The following is an 18300-nucleotide window of genomic DNA, read 5'->3' as shown; positions in this document are numbered from 1 at the left end:
TCCTCAGATCTTTGGTTAGCAGTAGCGAAAACTAAGATCTGATTTAAATGAGATTGAGTTGGGTATCACCAGCAATACAAAACAATAACAACAATTACCCTATATCCAACATTTCCAACAAATATCTTCCGTTGTAGACCATATTTATCTTCTGACTCTATATCACTACATTCTTCATCTTCATCGCCCTGCTCAGCAACAACTGCATCTGTGACCTCAGCATCTTGATCGCCAACTCCTGCATGTTTGACCTCTTCATTTGCCTCCTCATGTTCCATTTCTGTGTCAAAAATACTGAGTTTACTATTTGTTCTTAGATTACGAACCTTAAAGTGACCTGATGACAGATGTAGCATGTCGCTACTAGAACCTTCTCTAGTTACTTGCCTTAGTAGATCTACCAACAGATTAAAGGGGCACTGATCTAACGCCATTCCTCGGACTCGTTGTTGCCTTTGTTATTGTTTTTTCCCCCATGAGCACCCGGATGATACGCAACGCAACTGAGCGTGACCAGAGACTGGGCTACCGTCTGCAAGGACAGCTAAATAAACTTGGAGGCTGGAGGCAATATTTGTTTTACGCATTTTTGCATAAACACTGATTGGTTAACTGTGATCTATAAAGATTCGACAAAGGGCGCATGTTAAATACTTTCTTCAGCCTAAACAAACAGACAAAAAGAACGGCGGAGCTCATCGGAAGTCGTCATTTGGAAATACCCCAGATGGTTATAGTTTAATACTAAAAAAAGTATCAATGCAGTGAAAGCATTTTCGGATTTCGGATTGTGGAATACGATTACTACTCCCTTGTTGTCATACACGTTTTCTCGTATAACCCTACACTTGTGTATTTGTCGTCATTCACTTGATGCTCAGTTAATGAATTTATTACAGGTACAATTAGTTGTAGCACCACTTAGATTACCTGACAAAGGTTCTCATTTGGCATTTATTGTGTCTGGGGTAATTATTCAATCTAAATCCAGGTTTGAAGTGAGGTTGTGTAATATGCACGTGGCAGCCCAGCAAGAGATGAATGATCAGTTGATTTACTTTTTTTTGTAAATCAACGGATCGTTCCTAGTCATCAAAGGATTAACAGAAAATACGTTGATTGATTAATCACTGTTATCTTGCACAGTGGATATGTCAAAAGTGAGTGTTTACATGTCTAGGTTTACTAAAACAAAGGGAATACACTCATATCATGGCGTGAAGTGCCGATGTAAAAACAACATACAATTTGTTCAAAGGGTTAACTGATAATACGTTGATTGGTTGCTCATTGTTATCAAACTCAATGGATTTTTTAGGAACCGTCGACATAATGAAAATAGTTGTCACGTGGCCTTTCTCAGCCGACCCTTGAGACTTGACACCCGAAAAGATATATATCTTTTAGAATATTTGATAGTTACAGAGACATCGAATAAGTTATTTTGTATAGCTGCAGACGAGTGGGATATTATTCCTTTGTGTGGATATTCACGGATACATTCCTCGAATAAGGAAGCTGCCTATTTATACACATAAATTTGGTAAGTTGTAATTATGGTATTTGCATTTTGTTTTCCTTCATTTGAACCGATTCGTTCTTGTTTTTCTACGTCTTGGTTGGGAAATTCTTCAATGCGCGATAGACGTTGTTTTCACAGGTCATTTACTTTGTAAGCGTGTATAGATTACCGTCAATTTGTAAAATGTGATTCTCTCAGGCAATTTTTAAAATGTGTAAATATTTCAGTCATTTTGACTAAAAAATCTGTCCAGATTGATTAAGACGATCAAAAGGGCCTACAAACATCACAACAGATTATTATGTAGGATTAGAAGCCAAACAACATAGAAATGTACTTTTCAACGTAACATTTTCAGTCTCTTGGTGATGATATTAAACATCAAAATGTTTGGAATTCGTTATCATAATAATACAGATGGAAATGTTTTTCAGTCACTTTGTAAAATAACTGAATATTTAGACGTTTAATAACTATGTTACACATTTTGACAGTAAAAAAATATACACACTATAAAAAAAGCAATGCTCAGGTGAAATATTTACTTTGTGTTGCAAGTCAAAATAGTGTAAACGAAAATCGCAAAATTACCAAGCCAGTGACTTATAAAAACTTCGTCACCATTACCGATGCTACCCACAAAGATGCCTACATTTCCTTATTATCTCGAAAACTGTATTTCATTTTGTTGATCAATATGACCATACGCTCTTATTACTACCGGTATCCATAAAAATGACTAATGCGCTTACGAATGGCGCAACAGAGGTCGCGAGCTAGTCTAGATTTCTGCTCTACATCTGGGTACTCACTGGGAAAAAACAATAACAAAGGCAACAACCAGTCCCGGGGAATTGCGTTAGATCAGTGCCCCTTTAAGCCACGTGTGCTAGTGTTACCGTTAGCCTTATCAAGACATCAGTACTTCGTGAACTCCGTATTATTTAATTTTATCAACTTTGTCTGGATCAGAGAATGTGACCGACAAATGCAAAAAATAAAAGTTGTGTTGGTAATACTGGATATTCATAAAGACAATTTGAGTGTTCTCAGACTTTACTTTCAGATTATCATAAATTGATGCTATAAATGTTGTAACGCAAATTTCACACATTATATTATCAAATGTCTACTCTAGAGTTTTGTTTCATACAAATAACCTGACTGTCAATATCGTTTAAAGATGTGACATGTTATGTTCATGAAACTGTTTCTGACACTTACTTGTGGTCACTTCTCAGAGCTGTATTGGGAAATGAAACTAGAGTGCTCTCCCTTGGTTCGCTCTTCTCTGCTGTTCACGCTTGCGATTTAATGTTAAAGCGTATTAGTTTACTTTTTATTCACGTTTCCTTGGAATACTTATGGTCTTAAAAAGAACCCACAATCATACAACCAGTAAAATAAAATCCATTACTCAACTGATAAAATATTTAGTGCCAGTGCACTGTAGATCATCTGGATATGTAGTCGAGCTGGGAAGGGTAACTCGGGTACCCGGGTCGGGTGGGTACTGAGTAGGACCCGGGGACCCACAGGACTACCCGGACCCGTGGTTAGTCATGTGATATGTAGTTTAATTACAAAAATTATCTAGAACTCTATGGTTACACTACAAGTCACTGATGTTCGCATTTATTGCTGACTATGCACCCATTCCTTCTGACTTTTCATATGGTTGAATAAAGGTACAACTAAGTCAATTTCAGTGAATACATGACCAGATCGTTTAATGCATGTGTCTAAATACGTTTTAAAAGTTCTGTGGTAGAAAAGAATTCCCAATCGGACATTTTGTATCTCTTGAGATCTTAAGTGGGTACCTGCATGGGTAGGGTCGGGTAATAGGGGGTGGGTACCCGGGTAGTAAATTTGGATTCGTCCCAGCCCTAAAATGTAGATCTAATCAACAGTTAATGTCAACAAAGTTGCTGGCAGCATAATTGTTATTCATAAATACTGAGGACAAAGTTTTAACAGATATGAAAGAAGTATCTCAATTTCCCAAATGTTTGATTTTTTAATTTACATTCTTAATGCTGAAGAGGATATGTTTTCTAATACCATACAATGTTTTCTAATCTAAGTCAATCTATATAGGCGGCCATATTCGGTTAAAAAATATAAAGTTGAAAAAAAGGACAAAAGTATGCAGTTAAGGTCAAATATTACGAATAAAGAACTAAATATTACTACTAAAGGTCAACACAAACAGACGCCAGTTAAACAAATACAAAGTTGAAATAAAGGTCAAAATTTCGGAATAATAATAGTCAAATAGTCATAAGAAAAGAAAGAACAACGTGTACGAAAGAACTATAATAAGATGCAACTGAAGTGTTCACATATTGGAATTTTTTAGAAAAGGCAATTCATATGAATTGTGACTTTTTTCTAAAGGTTCTTACATATGGTGTTCAATTCAAAATTTCAGCAGCACCATTTGTGTTTTAGATGTACATCAGTGTTTCGAAGATAAAGCCAACAAGCCCTTAATGGGAAATAACACACTTTAACATAATTAAACAACTGAAAAAAGCATGCGCTAATTTTCAAACACAATATAAAACATTGTAAACGGTCATCATATGTATAATAACATGGGGCCGCATTTACTTTCCAATTATTGTCATTTTATTAATAATTGGATTATTTGAATCATATATCAACAATAAGTACGTTTTTATTCATTACTTTAAAATCAATAACTAAATGTTCCGTTCCTATTTTGCGATATGAAAACAAATAATTTAACATTATAAACTTTGAAAAGGAAACACAATATGGTTATCTATTTCACGCAGAAAAGCAAATGTCTTTGACATTAATGAAACTAATTTAATATTCACGTTTTATTCACATGCATTCATTGACACAATGGATGATGATTATTATCAAGATATGTTTCAGTACTTTCAGAATGAAATACAGTGATTAAAACATATTTATTATTTGATCCATATTGTTACGTGACGTTATGCCATGACATTCTGCTTTTATGAATATTTCAGTATGACAGTGTTTTACCTTTAAAAAAATGAAGTGACAGTTAATGATTATTCTTCCAGTTTTAAATGTTATGATGACATAGAATAATATTCAAATGTTAAATATAATATCGTTCCAAAGAGTATCAACGGCTACATATACTCTCCAAAAGGTAGGGGCTAAAATACAGATGATTACAGAAAATCATGAACGTTTGAGATGACTTTATTAAAACTGGGTCATAAAAAAATAAAAAAACATCACCTGTCTTAACATTGACCCATTTCAGGTCAGAAATGCTGTATAAATTACAGGTTGGAATCAGTTCTTAAATTTCTTTAATTTTAAAACAAATGATTATCCTCCGACATGCAGTCTCGGACAAATGAAACCGGATGCTATTTTGTAAATTTACGAAAAAGAATAACTTTTGGGATCCAGATAGTTTATTAAATATGTATCTATTTATTAAATTAGAATGACAAATGGACCCGCTCTCCCTAATTCAGTAAAGTTGAAAAAAAAGAAAAGGAAAACTAATGCAAAATATCCTTTTCTAAGTGGAGAGTAGATTTCATATTTTAAAAGCATGCATGCAATTAATTCCTATAATAAATACATTACATTAATATTCATATCAATTTTTTTTTTTGTTTATTTAATTTTCACAGCTGAACGAAAATAGGTCAACTACAGTCAACATAGAAAAAATAATACATCTCACAGATGTCACGCAAATTCCAGAGGTTTCTGCAAACATCCATGAATCAGAATGTCTTGAATCTTCTTGAAGTAGATCGAAGTAAGCACTGGTGATTATGTTTTATTGTCTGTTAAATTTTGGCTACCCCGTCGTTTATATTTGTATGAATTTAATTGTGAAAGTTTATTTTTTTCAAGAAGCGGCATATAAATACAGATAGACGGGGGATACAGGAATAACAAAATAATGTTATTCTTTCGGTGGGAGGGAATGTTGGGGCGGCGGGAGATGAGTGAGTGAGTCTGGTTTTACGCCGCTGTTAGCAATATTCCAGCAATATCACGGCGGGTGACACCAGAATTGGGTTTCACACATTGTACCCGTGGGGAATCGAACCAGGATCTTCGGCGTGACGAGCGAACGTTTTAAACCATTAGGCCACCCCGAAGCCCCCGGCGGGAGAAGAGAAAAACAAAAAGTGATGACGTTCTAACATGACAATCAGCAGAAAATGTTGGTGGTGTATTGAATGGGGACAAACAACCAAAAAAGACGACAGAGGTGTGTAGTCCTATGCCCCTACGACTTGGCAAACATTCGTTTATACCCGTGGCATCGTCCGAATCAGTCTCCCAATGTCTTCGCTTACACTTCTCTCGATCATGTCCCAGACGTGCTCAATGGGAGAGGGGCGGTCGGGTAGCCTAGTGGTTAAAGCGTTCGCTCGTCACGCCGAAAACTTGGGTTCGAATCCCGACATGGGTACAATGTGTGAAGCCCATTTTTGGCCGTGATATTGCTGGAATATTGCTAAAAGCGGCGTAAAACCAAACTCTCACCCACTCACTCACTGGGAGAAAGGTCTGGACTCACGGCTGGCCACTGCATTCTGGTTTTATTTTGCTGCTGACCGACTGACTGCCTGATATAGGAGATTTAACGTACGCTTTCCGACTGTAGCGTATTTCGCACACGGGATAGGGGATAGTCAGTTAATATACGTGTGTTGTGGAACTAGGGCACCCTGTGCGAGACCGATCATTGATATTTTGTGTCTGCAGAAACTGTTGCCAAAGTCTGCAAACCACAGACTGAGACACATTGAACGTCCTCTCAACCTCTCTCTGATGTCTACCAGTTTGAAGCATGCCACTTGCCCTTCGATGGTTCGTCTCTGTTTTCAGCCTGGTAACGATTTGATAACGTTGTAATTCTTTGGCCAAATATGATTTTCTGTTGCCTGGCAGTTTAGATAAGTAGATGCACAATATATTAAACAAGCGATGAATCTTTAAGCTGCAGCTATCACACAATGCGAGACTTGGATCACAGACTAGGATATTACGTCACATTATAGCAGCCTGTCAATGATAAATTTTTTTGTCCTAACGCGTTGTTTTACATAAAACGTAAAACTATATGGATAAAAACTTCTGGTTTACTGCATATAGCAACGTTTCGATGTAGATTCATACAGGCTTGATAACGGCATGAGAATCTGAATCGAAGCGTTCCTATATGCAATAGGGGCGGTCGGGTAGCCTAGTGGTTAAAGCGTTCGCTCGTCACGCCGAAGACCCGGGTTCGATTCCCGACATGGGTACAATGTGTGAAGCCCATTTCTGGTGTCCTCCGCCGTGATATTGCTGGAATATTGCTAAAAGCGGCGTAAAATCTAAACTCACTCACACACACATCTATATCCAATAAACCAGAAGTTATCCTTAAAGTTTTCCGTTTTCTTATTTACTTTCCAACTTCAAGAATGCCAATTGCTATGGTAACGTATGTGTTGGTATGACGCGGCCTTCCGCTCTCCTGGTAGAGCCCCATCCGCTCGACCACACAGGCGGTGTAAAATACAACGAACGCACATGGATACGTAGTTGATTTATTTGTTTACAAGTTCATCCAAAATGACGTATATATACAGGTGCCATGATCTATTGCCAGTGGATATTTATTTACACATCTGATGTCGCAGCACTGAAACAGGACGGAGTTTGAACAAACTACAAATTACATCAAAACTGTGACACACGTGATGAGGTAGCGAACTTATTCAAATAGAAGGATCTTCTGTACGACAATGCACGTGTTGCATTTCCAACGTTCCCTGTGTAAAGTGAGTTAAACGCCGTTTGAATTCCCAGTCGCATTTCGGACAGGGTGCAATGACACAAAATTGCAACATTTAAATACCTGGTTCAATACCTTCATCCTTTATACGAAATGAAATTAAGGATGCGATATTCTGCATTAGAACTGCATTGTGGATAAAGATAAACGGTGGTAATATTCGCAGGTTATTCATGAACTATCCAAACCACCAATAACAAGAATTCAATTTTAGTATGGATAAGTATACCTGATGCTGTTTGTTGGGGTTTATTTAAAAATGAAGCCTGTTCTGCGCTCCCCTAACAATATAGAATCCAGAATGGTTTCTCATTAATATAAACGATTCAATAGTTGCACTGACCTTGATCTATGGTGTTTGAACACAAGGGACATTTTTAAAAAACTGAAGGGAGGTGATTATTATTTTCAAAAACATATTTTATCACATGACATCACAGTTTCAAAATATAGATTTTCAGCACCAATAGCTTGGTTACAAAAACGAAAAACAATATAAAATTTCTGCTACTGTTACGAAGACTGACAACCAAAGACAGATAAAACATTATGTACATGGCATTAAACTGATTCAATGGCATCGCATCTTTAAACAGCTAGACCAAGATATTAATAGTAATCCTCAAATGGCATATATCCGTGTTGGTTGTGCTGGTGGGTGATTCCGTACACCTGGGGCCTCTGTAGGGGGCCGTATATGGAATATACAGGTTTCCGGTATGTAGAGGTCATGTAGTTTGAGAACGGGTAGAGGTTATCTTCTCGTGCGCTCAGACGGTTCATGCCCCGGGCTCTCATTGTTTCGGTCACCGGGCGACCTGATCTCAGGTACTTCCTGTCGTCGACTGGCCAGTCCTTGCCCTCACGTGACCATTTCGGTACAGCGGAAGTGCCCATTCTGTACTCCCACGGACGTTGACATGGCTCGTGTCGGTCAACGACCTTTGGTAGCTCCTCCTGGCGGCGCATTGGTTCACCATTGTCGTACCATTTGTCTGTCCAGTGCTGTAACAGAGTTTACATATTTGTCTCGATAAACCTACCCCGGTATCGATACATATCGCGATACGATACACCTATCTTTATACAGTACTTAATTTTGAAGGGTCTGGTGCCCATTTTCTAGTCTATTTATGATATGTTAGGGTATTTTTGATACTAGGCGTTGTAAATAGCGTCATGTGCCAAATTGAGTCGTTTTCTCAGATTAATGAATTATCAGTTGACCGTTAGATTGTTCGACATTATAAAATGTAAGACAATACAGTTAACCTTGCTAGGACTGCCAATTTGCTTGAGACGAATCCTCCTTTAACATAAATGATATATGTAAGGACAATATGCTCCAGGGCCCATTTGGTTTTTTTAGAATTATTAATTTATGTGAAATCAGTATCATGTCTTTCTTTATGTGTTGAATAGATTAAACCTGTATTTCGAAGACGGATCCACGTGTGGCCCAGTCGTCTAAGGCGCTGCAATTCGCTATGCAGAGTTGCGTCCCTTGAGGACGCCAGAAAACTATGACCGCGAGTTTGAATTTCGATTATGTTTCTAAGTTTCAGCACTATACCAATGCTGTTACCAAAATGATATCACTTAAGGATTTCCTCTCACGTTAAGATCACACGCCGTGATATAACTGGAATTCTGTTCAAAGTGGCGTTATACCCAACTCACACTCAAAGACAGGACACAATATGAAGCACCATCGTTATTTATTTCTAAACTATCTTTAACATAAGTGTTATGGTCTGTAATAATAAGTTTCGTGGGGAGCAGTATTCATTCCTTTACTTCGTCTTGGGAGTATGGTGAGGTGAGGTGAAATTGGGTTTAACGTCGCAACGTGCATGCACGTGTGTGTGTGTGTGTGTGTGTGTGTGTGGCTGCTTGTACTAGTCCGGACTGATGCCGATTTATATTGCTAGCACACTGAGATACCATGCCGCAGTTTAACATCAATATCTCACTCAGACACAGTATACTGACTCCGAGCCGACCAGTCCTTGTTTTAGCCCCTTAATGCGGAGCGCAAGATAGGGTAACAACAAGTACCATCTTTTAACGTATTATGGTATGACGCGGCCGGGGATCGAACCCTGGACCTTCCGCTCTCCGGGCGGACGCTCTACCACTAGATCACGGAGGCGGTTCTTGGAAGTATGGCATATCATATTTTGAATATATTTTACATTCATCAGCCACATACATCTGTGGCGGTGTGGCATCAATTACAAACTATCAGATGTTGTCTTATATTATAAGACCGACAGAGAATAACTACTGGGACACAATAATCTGAATGTTATGTTTTTCCCAGATAGATACTTCCCATATATCAACCGTTAGGAACCACATGTTCATTTAATTTCATGTAGCGATTACCAGATCAAGAAGGATGATGCAGATGCGTCTGCCAGAGATGATGCTTCACTGAGAATACATACCTGGTAGGAATCGCGGCCAACTTTAGAAGTGTATTTTTCTGGAACGCTCCGCCTGATTAATAATGAATCAAATAATAAAACTGATTAAAAATGTATGCATGTTGAATCAGTTGTAGAGCAGAAAGGAACAAACAGCTATAACAGCTGTTTGTTGTTTGACGCCACACTTGGCAATATGAAGACGGTCTGTAATTGGGCCCCTGTGATTAATCGAGTCTGGACCAGACAATCCAGTGATTGACATTACGAGCATCGATCTACGTAATTTGGATATGCTGACATGCATCAACCAAGTCAGCGAACCTGACCACCCGATCCCTTCAGTAGCCTCTTTAATATACAAGCAAGGATTGGTTTCGTATTCCAAACCAGATATTCACGGAGGTCTTACACTAGGAACGACATAAAAGTGGAAACCACACACAAACAGTATATATGGATTCATGTACGTATTACCTCTAGAATAAAAAAAACATGTTTTGTGTTTACGTGATTAGAAAACTCGGGTGATTAATGATTTTACCAAGTTGCGTTGTCCCTTTCTCGAAAACATAATTGTCACACACATTGTTTGTTTATTTGTTGTTTAATGCCGCACTCAGCAATATTCCAACTATATGACTGCAGTCTGTAAATAATCGAGTCTGTACCAGAAAATCATAAGCATCGATCCACGCAATTGGGATCGATGACACGCATCAGCCGAGTCAGCGAGTCTGACCACCCGATCCCGTTAGTCGCCTTTTACAACAAGCATAGTCGCCTTTTACGGCAAGCATGGGTTGCTGTAGACCTATTCTACCCCGGAATCTTCACGGGTCGTCACACACATTAGGCACATTTTATTATTTTAATGCTAAAAGAAGTTGGTTCGTAGCATTTTATTTAGTTGAATAGTTTTGTTTTATATATATTTTTTTGAGTTACAATAAACATTACACCACAGGTAATCTCTAGGATAAGAACAGTTTGAAGAAGATATTTAACATACGACAGCAGAGACGGAAGAGTGAATACAACCATTACCTGAACATTTCTTGTGACGAAGGATATTTTGGGACAGTTGGGGGAATGTTAACCCAGTAAGGGTATCGACTCTGAGGCCGATTGAAAAACAACGTATCCGCCATGTTTGTCCGTTTTACCGCTGTCCTCCCCGAATGTGATATGCAAACTTTGTCTCAGCTGCAACACGAAAGCTGTATTGTTGACGGTCGCACACAACATGCACGAAAATAATTCATGCCATAAATTCCGGGTTTTTCTATGGTTGATGTATGCCTACTACCACTCAAATATCAGTTCTTTCACCAAATATGCTGCCAATAAGCATGAAAATAAAACTATTGACTGTTTGAGTTTGTTTACATTGTGCATGCTGGAAGGGGCTAGCAACGTGCTGCCATGGCGACGTTGACACAAAACACTGCCGCTTACAACACTGCGAAGCGTCAGGGGCAGGTTTGATGTCTTTCATTTACAGAATATCGATCTATTTGTATTAATGGGTGATGTTTTAACTCATCCACTAATAGAGTAGCACAATTCGATGCTTTGCTTCTCATGAATTGTTACATCCACCAACGCACCTTTTGTGTTTTGTTGGTAAGCGACATATCCGAGGTCTGATTATGGCCGCTTCACAACAGTTCCTGTCAACACAGGCCAAATTACCAAAGTTATGGTACGTTTATAGCTGTCATTTTGATCATACTTTATGGTTTGTTATGAGATAAGATATATTTTATGCAAAAGTCACCCTGTTAATTCTAAAACATATATGATTACGTGGCAATCGTGAAAATATTTCAGAATATATCCTCACTGATCCTAGTTGCCAATATTGCTTGTCGTACAAGGCGGCTATAGACCGAATATATTGTCAGGCTATGGAAGAAGAACAAAAATTGATATTCAAATGTCCAGCGGTCATATATATTGTTCTCACTCTTGCTTGGCAACTGTATAAGGATCTATACCGATACGTCGCATTATAGTTGAGTAAGGAAGTTGTCATACATCAAATGTATTGCCTTTACTGTTCAGCGGTGTATACATGTTAAAATAGAAGGCATATCACAATATAATAGAATACATCGCCCGACTAAGTCCCGATAGACGCTAATAACCGTGTTACGGTCTATGATTTATCCAATCTTTATTGTAGTTACAATTAAGCTGTCAGGATTGTTCCGATTGTGTCAGTTTCACCTTAAAAGGAAAAACCTTTAACACTGAAAGATTTTGTTTTGAAGAATTTTCATAAAATATTGTTAATCTCACTGAATGCAGAGCTACAGATGAGCTGCGTATTTGCGTAAAATACCCCCCCAAAAGATTCAAAACCCAATTACTTTCAATTAACTTGCGTACAGAAACGCATGCATTAAATGAAAAATTCAAATGTATAAATTCAACATACGTAAATATCAAATGAAGCTTTTTCAGCATGCGTACAATGGAGCTAATTTCTGAAACACAATTACGAGCTAATTTACTTTCCGAGTCGAGCCTTTAGTTAAACCATTATATACATCTAAAACATATTATTTTTTTTTTTTTTAAATCTCCAAATGTTAGCTCATTTTTGGGGAAAAACAACAGAGTGATGAATAGATGAGTGAAAAAAATATTGGTTACCCAATAAAAAATGCAATAACCCAATTAAAACAGAAACCTTCGATTAAAAACTCAATTGCTCAAAAGGTTATCTGGAGCTCTGTGAATGCATATCAAAATGTCTCTATGGGTGATCTTTGTATCATTTCAGGCAACCCAAGTTACACGAATGGAACCCTTATCACTGCAGCTCCCCTGATGTTGCCCACGTGAGTGAGATGAAAACACAATTTAGAAAAGCTTGATACCGTAGTCCCAAGTATGTCGGGAAACCAGTTTGGTATATGATCTGCAATAAATGTGTAAAGAATATTTAATACTCAAAGAGGCCTTAAACTCCCAACAACTCACTCAATGTTTATCGTCGTGTTTCTGATTTGATCAGCGTTTTCCCATACTTATATAGTAAGTCTTTCAGGACAGACATTTTGTTTTAAGATTGGTTTACGAATCCGTGGACTCCTAAAAATTGAATGTGGAAATATGTAAAAGTAAATCGATCAATGTTGTTGTTTTTATTCCGCCGACCATAAAAAAGTAAAATGTTAAAACAAAAGTCATTAACTGTCGCTATGAATACAAATATCTTTTTAATACTTTAAATATTTTGTTCTCGAAATGTATCTTTAATATTTCAAAACACAACGAATTATGACTATTATGTCTATAAGGTGTGTGAGTGAGTATGGTTTTACGCCGTTTTTAGCAATAATCCAGCAATATCACGGCGCGGGACACCAGAAATGGGCTTCACACATTGTACCCATGTCGGGAATCGAACCCGGGTCTTCGGCGTGACGAGCGAACGCTTTAACCAGTAGGATACCCGACCGCCCCTATGTCTATAAGAGAAGGGGGGTAACTCTAAACTTAATCCCTTCACTATTTGAAGTTGTATATTTATAGAACTGTATCTCCCTTGTTTGTGGATAGTAGTATCATAGTACATTAACTCTTCCCCATCAAAACAGGCAGGATGGCGGAAATGGAGCGCGGAGCATCCCGACTGGTACGCACGCCGTGCTTCATCACAGCATCCCGACTGGTACAACCGGCGGAGGGATACAGTGAGGAGAGGTAGGCAATGACGGGACATTAGTAGAGACTGAAATCCTGCTATGTCTTTGGGGACATCAATATATGTTGGGTTTACTACCAGTAGATACAAGCAGTATCGGAATTCTGCCGGGATTCTACTGGGATACCAAGGGAATCCCACAGGGCCACATGCAGTGTCATAAAAATAATATACTTTTGTTTGTGTACTGTTGCGAATTCCTGTGATCCAATTCAAGTTAAAGGGTTTTGCTTTACTGCACCTATAGTAGTCTATTTATATATTTTTTCTAAAAATCTAATCAGTCAATCATTCCGTATACATTTGTAATTTTACTTCCACGAGTTATACAGGGCCCCGTTCATTAGTTGGCCTAAGACAGACTGTACAACGCGGCAAAGGGGTCGTATTTGTTGCCGGTGAAGGAGGGACCTAGTGTGTACAAACCCTCTGGTCTTGAGTTTAGATCCCGATAATGATCCCCTGTCACATCAAACAAAACGATGTTAAAAGATGGTACTTTTTGTAACCTTGCCTGACGCGCGCAAAAAGGCCAAGTGGGATATCCTTGTTAAAGTGCGGCATGATATCACACTGGGCCAACACTGCACAACCGGCATAATACAAACAAAGACACGCACGCCCCAAGTAAGTGCAATATAATCTGTAACTCGATGTTACACCCCATCTCAACTCACCTCAGATCGTCTTTCAGAACCACACCCAAAATGGTACAATTTTATTACCGGCGTCACTTTGAGCTCACCTGCCCGAGGCAAGAGAGTTAACTGACTTTAAAAGTCCAGTTTCTACCCTTGCCGAACAAGGCTGGAATTCCTGGGCTCGATTGTAGCGCCACCAGTGGCTATTACGAGTTATGTCCCTTCTATGCCTCTCCTATGGACCAACCAGATTCCAACCTCTCCTATCACTTGCATTTGCTTCAAACAAAACAGCGGCGCCCAGTCAAGACAATCTGATCGATAATCAAGGTCTATATTGTGATAAAACGGGTCTTACATCGCGAAATGCATCAAATCACGTGAGCACCTTGATTAAAAACATGAAAAGATTTGGAAAATATCTGTTGGCAACGAGTTGGCGGTGCACATGCTTTGCAAATCTTGCAAACGACCAAAATCTGCAGGACAGTTTACGAACCGGATTTCGATTTCGTTGCGCGATTTTGATTGGACTATGCATAGACTCGTTAGTCCAGCCAAAATGTAACTCCATAATACCAGCCTAGTTCGGCAAGGGTGGAAACTGGACTTTTATAGTCAGTTAACTCTCTTGCCTCGGGAAGATGCTTTGATCTTTGCGTCAATCTCATTAAAATCAGACCTTAGTTCTCGCTACCGCTAAACAAAGATCTGAAGACATCCCATTAGGGGTCACGTCAGAACGACCTTTCATCCGACCAATCCGTGCGTCGCTTACCAGATTATGAAAGTGACAGTCGGAATGTGATTTCTAATCATGCAATCTCGAAAACTTTAACATGGGGTATTCCGAACGATAGTTACGGGTTTAACGACTGAATCCTTACACTCTAGACCATTCCAGAATGTTTTTTTTGTTCAGGTTTCAAATTTGTAATCGAGAATTTGTCAAAATATGTTTCGAAGCGTAGTCTCCAATTTGAAATTTGTGCCGTAAAGCATGAGAAAGCTGCCTTCTGATTGGTCATTCCATTGGTCGGTCAAAGTTCGCGCAAGGTCGGTCTGACGTGACCCCTAATGGGATGTCCCCACATCTTTGTTTAGCGGTAGCGAGAACTAAGATCTGATTTTAATGAGATTAAGCTTTGCGTAATCATTACGACTGGAGAAAATAGCTGATAAAACCTAAATACTAAACCCAACTCACTCATGTCACCATTGTTTTCCAGCTGATTACAAGAACATCAACTGGCACAATGAGCGTCCCTCTAAGCCAACCGCTCGGACACACGACGACTTCGTACCCTACACCAACGAGGTGATGATGAAAGACGTCATCAAGCCAATGCCGCACAACAAGGGATTCCAGGGCACCGTGACCTTCCCGAAACCCTTCCCCATGGAAGTCCCTGCCCCTAAGTGGGGTCTGTACCACCCGCCCCACTACGAAGAACCCACCAGGCTGAACCACTTTCCTCCCGTCAGATACAGTGGATATTATAACTGAACAAGATACGTCATTCGTCACTACTCGCTTCTTTCCGTAACCTATAGGTCTTCTTTCGGCTTTCTGATCTCTGATAATATTCTGACACCAGTATCTAATACCATGGTCTTTAGCAAGATATTTAAATTTCGTGTATTTTTGCGCACAGAGCGTAAAAAACGAAAGACCATGCACGTGTTAGAACACCCGGTGTCTGTGGTAAATATCCTACTATGTAGGTAGGGCTAAATACTATTATATTGCTACATGTATACATAGCTGAGACGTAAGCCCAGGTACATGCCTTTCAAATTCACATCCTCGATTATCCATCGTAATCCTTTCCATTACGCTGGATAATTGAGTATTCTGGCCGGCGAATATTTAACAAGCATATTTTTGTTTTATCATTAAGCGCAATTGTACGGTGTGTTATATGCATCGATAAGAATCAGCTCTTACCAATGTGTGCGCTACTGCAGTGATTGACTTCTGCGGATAATATATATCGTTGATCTCCACGTTGTTGCGTTTATTGAAAGTGACTATTTTGTTAATCCTTGAATCTTAATCATATCAAATAAAGTATACCCCTTACTTTAAACCATTTGTTATCTGTAATTTATGTTCGTGACTGTGGACCGCGTCCGTGGTCTAATGGTAGAGCGTCCGACCGGAGAGCAGAAGGTCCTGGGTTCGATCCCCGGCCGCGTCATACCAAAAGACGTTAAAAGATGGTACTTGTTGTTACCCTGTCTGGCGCTCGGCATTAAGGGGCTAAAACAAGGACTGGTCGGCTCGGAGTCAGTATACTGTGTCTGAGTGGGGTATTCATGTTAAACTGCGGCATGGTATCTCAGTGAGCTAGCACTATAAATCGGCATCAGTCCGGACTAATACAAGCAGCCACACACATACATACACGTGCATGCACGTCGCTGTATATGTGCAATAATCTTAGACGCGACGTTAAACCCCATTTCACCTCACCTCGTGACTGTGTGTTTCTGATTACGGCACGGTCGGGATTTAGGGTTAGAACTGATCCCCATCAAGCTATGCTAGCGGCTGCATGGGTCGGGTGGTCAGGATCTATGACTTGCTTGATTGCGTGTTGTCCTCGTGACATCAATCACTTGATTATGTGGTCCTGACTCGATTATTTACAGGCCAACGTCATAAACCTGTAAAGTGCGTCTTCAAGCAACAGAGAAACAAAATCTCGTAGATCTATCATATGAATGTATATGCGGTCTTACACCAACACAACAATGAGTGAGTGACTTGTGTTAAACTTCGTTTTGAACAGTATTCTAGTTATATCACGGTGTGTCAGCTTAATGCAGGGGCAAAGCCCGGAGTGATGCAGGTCTCGGACGTTTACCACTTCGGTGAAACCCACGATCACGGGTATGGTGCTGACAAACCTAGAAACATAATCGGGGCGAACATGGATTCGAACCCACAGTCATAGGTTTCTGGCATGCCCATGGGATGCGACGACTGGGCCACCCGTACCATCCCCCCACCCCCAACCCAACAATGAACATGAAGCATGCAGATCGTGAACTTTCCATAAAACGAACTGGGATACGATGACATGCATCAACCAAGTCAGCCAGCTTGGCCACGCGATCCCGTTAGTCGCCTCTTACGACATGCATAGTCGCCTCTTACAGCTAGCATGGGCTTCTGATGACCTATTCTACCCCGGATTTTCACGGGTCGAACTTACTTAATTAGCCATCTGAGCGTACAGTTGTGTATATTACTTGACCGTCTTTTGTGGTCGAGTTGATGGACCGACTGCGCCGAGGACTGACCGTCTGGATTAACGGGGTCCGGGTGAACCCAGTGTTGCTCGTTTTCCATGATAATTACATTTTACTAGGCATTCGTGATTACTCGTGTCATTCCGGGACACGTCGAATGTCTACGTGCAGTTACGGATAGGTGCGAGTGGTGACGAGTGCAACTATACTGGCCTACCCGCCATAAGGACGCTAAGTAAGTACACATATACATATAGAAGCTATGCAAGTGTTAGAAACAATATGCATTTTTACATCCATGGATCAAAGACGTATATAGATGTAGTCTTTACATGCGTATAACCTGAAAACTTTCTTACGGCAAGTCTTAATTTTGTGACGCAACCAAGGGGCGGTCGGGTAGCCTAGTGGTTAAAGTGTTCACTCGTCATGCCGAAGACCCGGGTTCTATTCCCGACATGGAAACAACGTGGGAAGCCAATTTCTGGTGACCCCGTCTTGATATTGCTGGAATATTGCTAAAAGCGGCGTAAAACCATACTCACTCATTGTGACGCATTCCACATGGAAATTCTTATATCAGTCCTCGATTTTATTGTCAAAAGTAAAACATTCGAATAGTAATTATAATAATCTTAATACATTTTGGATAACATATTGTAACTGACATACTGCATCCTTTAACTCGGACACCACTAGCCCTAGCTTACGTTTACAGAACCATTTTATATATTGTACATATAGATTCAACATGAGCATGTTGATAAATTTATAAAGTCACCAACTGTAATCTGGTTTTCCTGGAGCGGTATTTATTAAGCCATATTTTGCTTGTTTACCATTCAGGGTTTCATTTATGAAATAAAAATGTATTTAAACCAATAACTGCAATGTTGCTGATG

General features: G+C 39.5%; 3 protein-coding genes across 3 annotated transcripts in view; 1 reads left to right on the top strand and 2 right to left on the bottom strand.

Moving 5' to 3' along the window:
* Positions 1 to 2777, bottom strand: part of LOC139472344 (putative RNA-binding protein EEED8.10) — a 28842-nt gene extending 26065 nt beyond the window's left edge. The window contains exons 1-2 of the mRNA XM_071254805.1: positions 2747 to 2777; positions 99 to 280 (exon numbers count right to left, since the gene is read on the bottom strand). Of these exons, the coding sequence (XP_071110906.1) occupies positions 99 to 278 (180 nt within the window). The 5' untranslated portion in view covers positions 279 to 280; positions 2747 to 2777. The remainder of the gene's footprint in view (positions 1 to 98; positions 281 to 2746) is intronic.
* A 4330-nt stretch (positions 2778 to 7107) lies between these two features.
* On the bottom strand, positions 7108 to 11060 carry LOC139472376 (uncharacterized). The gene is made up of 3 exons (XM_071254847.1): positions 10829 to 11060; positions 9803 to 9854; positions 7108 to 8357 (listed from the first exon to the last, which is right to left on the bottom strand). Exons 1-3 carry the CDS (start codon positions 10930 to 10932, stop codon positions 7962 to 7964), a joined length of 552 nt encoding a protein of 183 aa, XP_071110948.1. The 5' UTR covers positions 10933 to 11060; the 3' UTR covers positions 7108 to 7961.
* A 265-nt stretch (positions 11061 to 11325) lies between these two features.
* LOC139472405 (uncharacterized) lies at positions 11326 to 16213 on the top strand. The gene is made up of 4 exons (XM_071254881.1): positions 11326 to 11486; positions 12573 to 12630; positions 13393 to 13498; positions 15370 to 16213. Exons 1-4 carry the CDS (start codon positions 11434 to 11436, stop codon positions 15645 to 15647), a joined length of 495 nt encoding a protein of 164 aa, XP_071110982.1. The 5' UTR covers positions 11326 to 11433; the 3' UTR covers positions 15648 to 16213.
* Positions 16214 to 18300: the final 2087 nt, after the last annotated feature.

The sequence above is a fragment of the Haliotis cracherodii genome, unplaced genomic scaffold (assembly GCF_022045235.1).
Source record: "Haliotis cracherodii isolate W230 unplaced genomic scaffold, xgHalCrac1.p SCAF_24, whole genome shotgun sequence".
Classification (NCBI taxonomy): Eukaryota; Metazoa; Mollusca; class Gastropoda; order Lepetellida; family Haliotidae; genus Haliotis; species Haliotis cracherodii.
Note: the sequence above shows the minus strand (reverse complement) of the source record. Positions and strands in the feature narration are given on the sequence as shown.

Coding starts and splice junctions, on each gene's coding strand:
- LOC139472405 (XM_071254881.1), top strand. CDS start 11,434: ATGGCCGCTTCACAACAGTTCCTGTCAACACAGGCCAAATTACCAAAG. Junction 11,487..12,572: donor GCCAAATTACCAAAGTTATG/GTACGTTTATAG, acceptor GTATCATTTCAG/GCAACCCAAGTTACACGAAT. Junction 13,499..15,369: donor GAGGGATACAGTGAGGAGAG/GTAGGCAATGAC, acceptor ATTGTTTTCCAG/CTGATTACAAGAACATCAAC.
- LOC139472376 (XM_071254847.1), bottom strand. CDS start 10,932: ATGGCGGATACGTTGTTTTTCAATCGGCCTCAGAGTCGATACCCTTAC. Junction 9,855..10,828: donor TCGTCACAAGAAATGTTCAG/GTAATGGTTGTA, acceptor ATTATTAATCAG/GCGGAGCGTTCCAGAAAAAT. Junction 8,358..9,802: donor TTGGCCGCGATTCCTACCAG/GTATGTATTCTC, acceptor ACTCTGTTACAG/CACTGGACAGACAAATGGTA.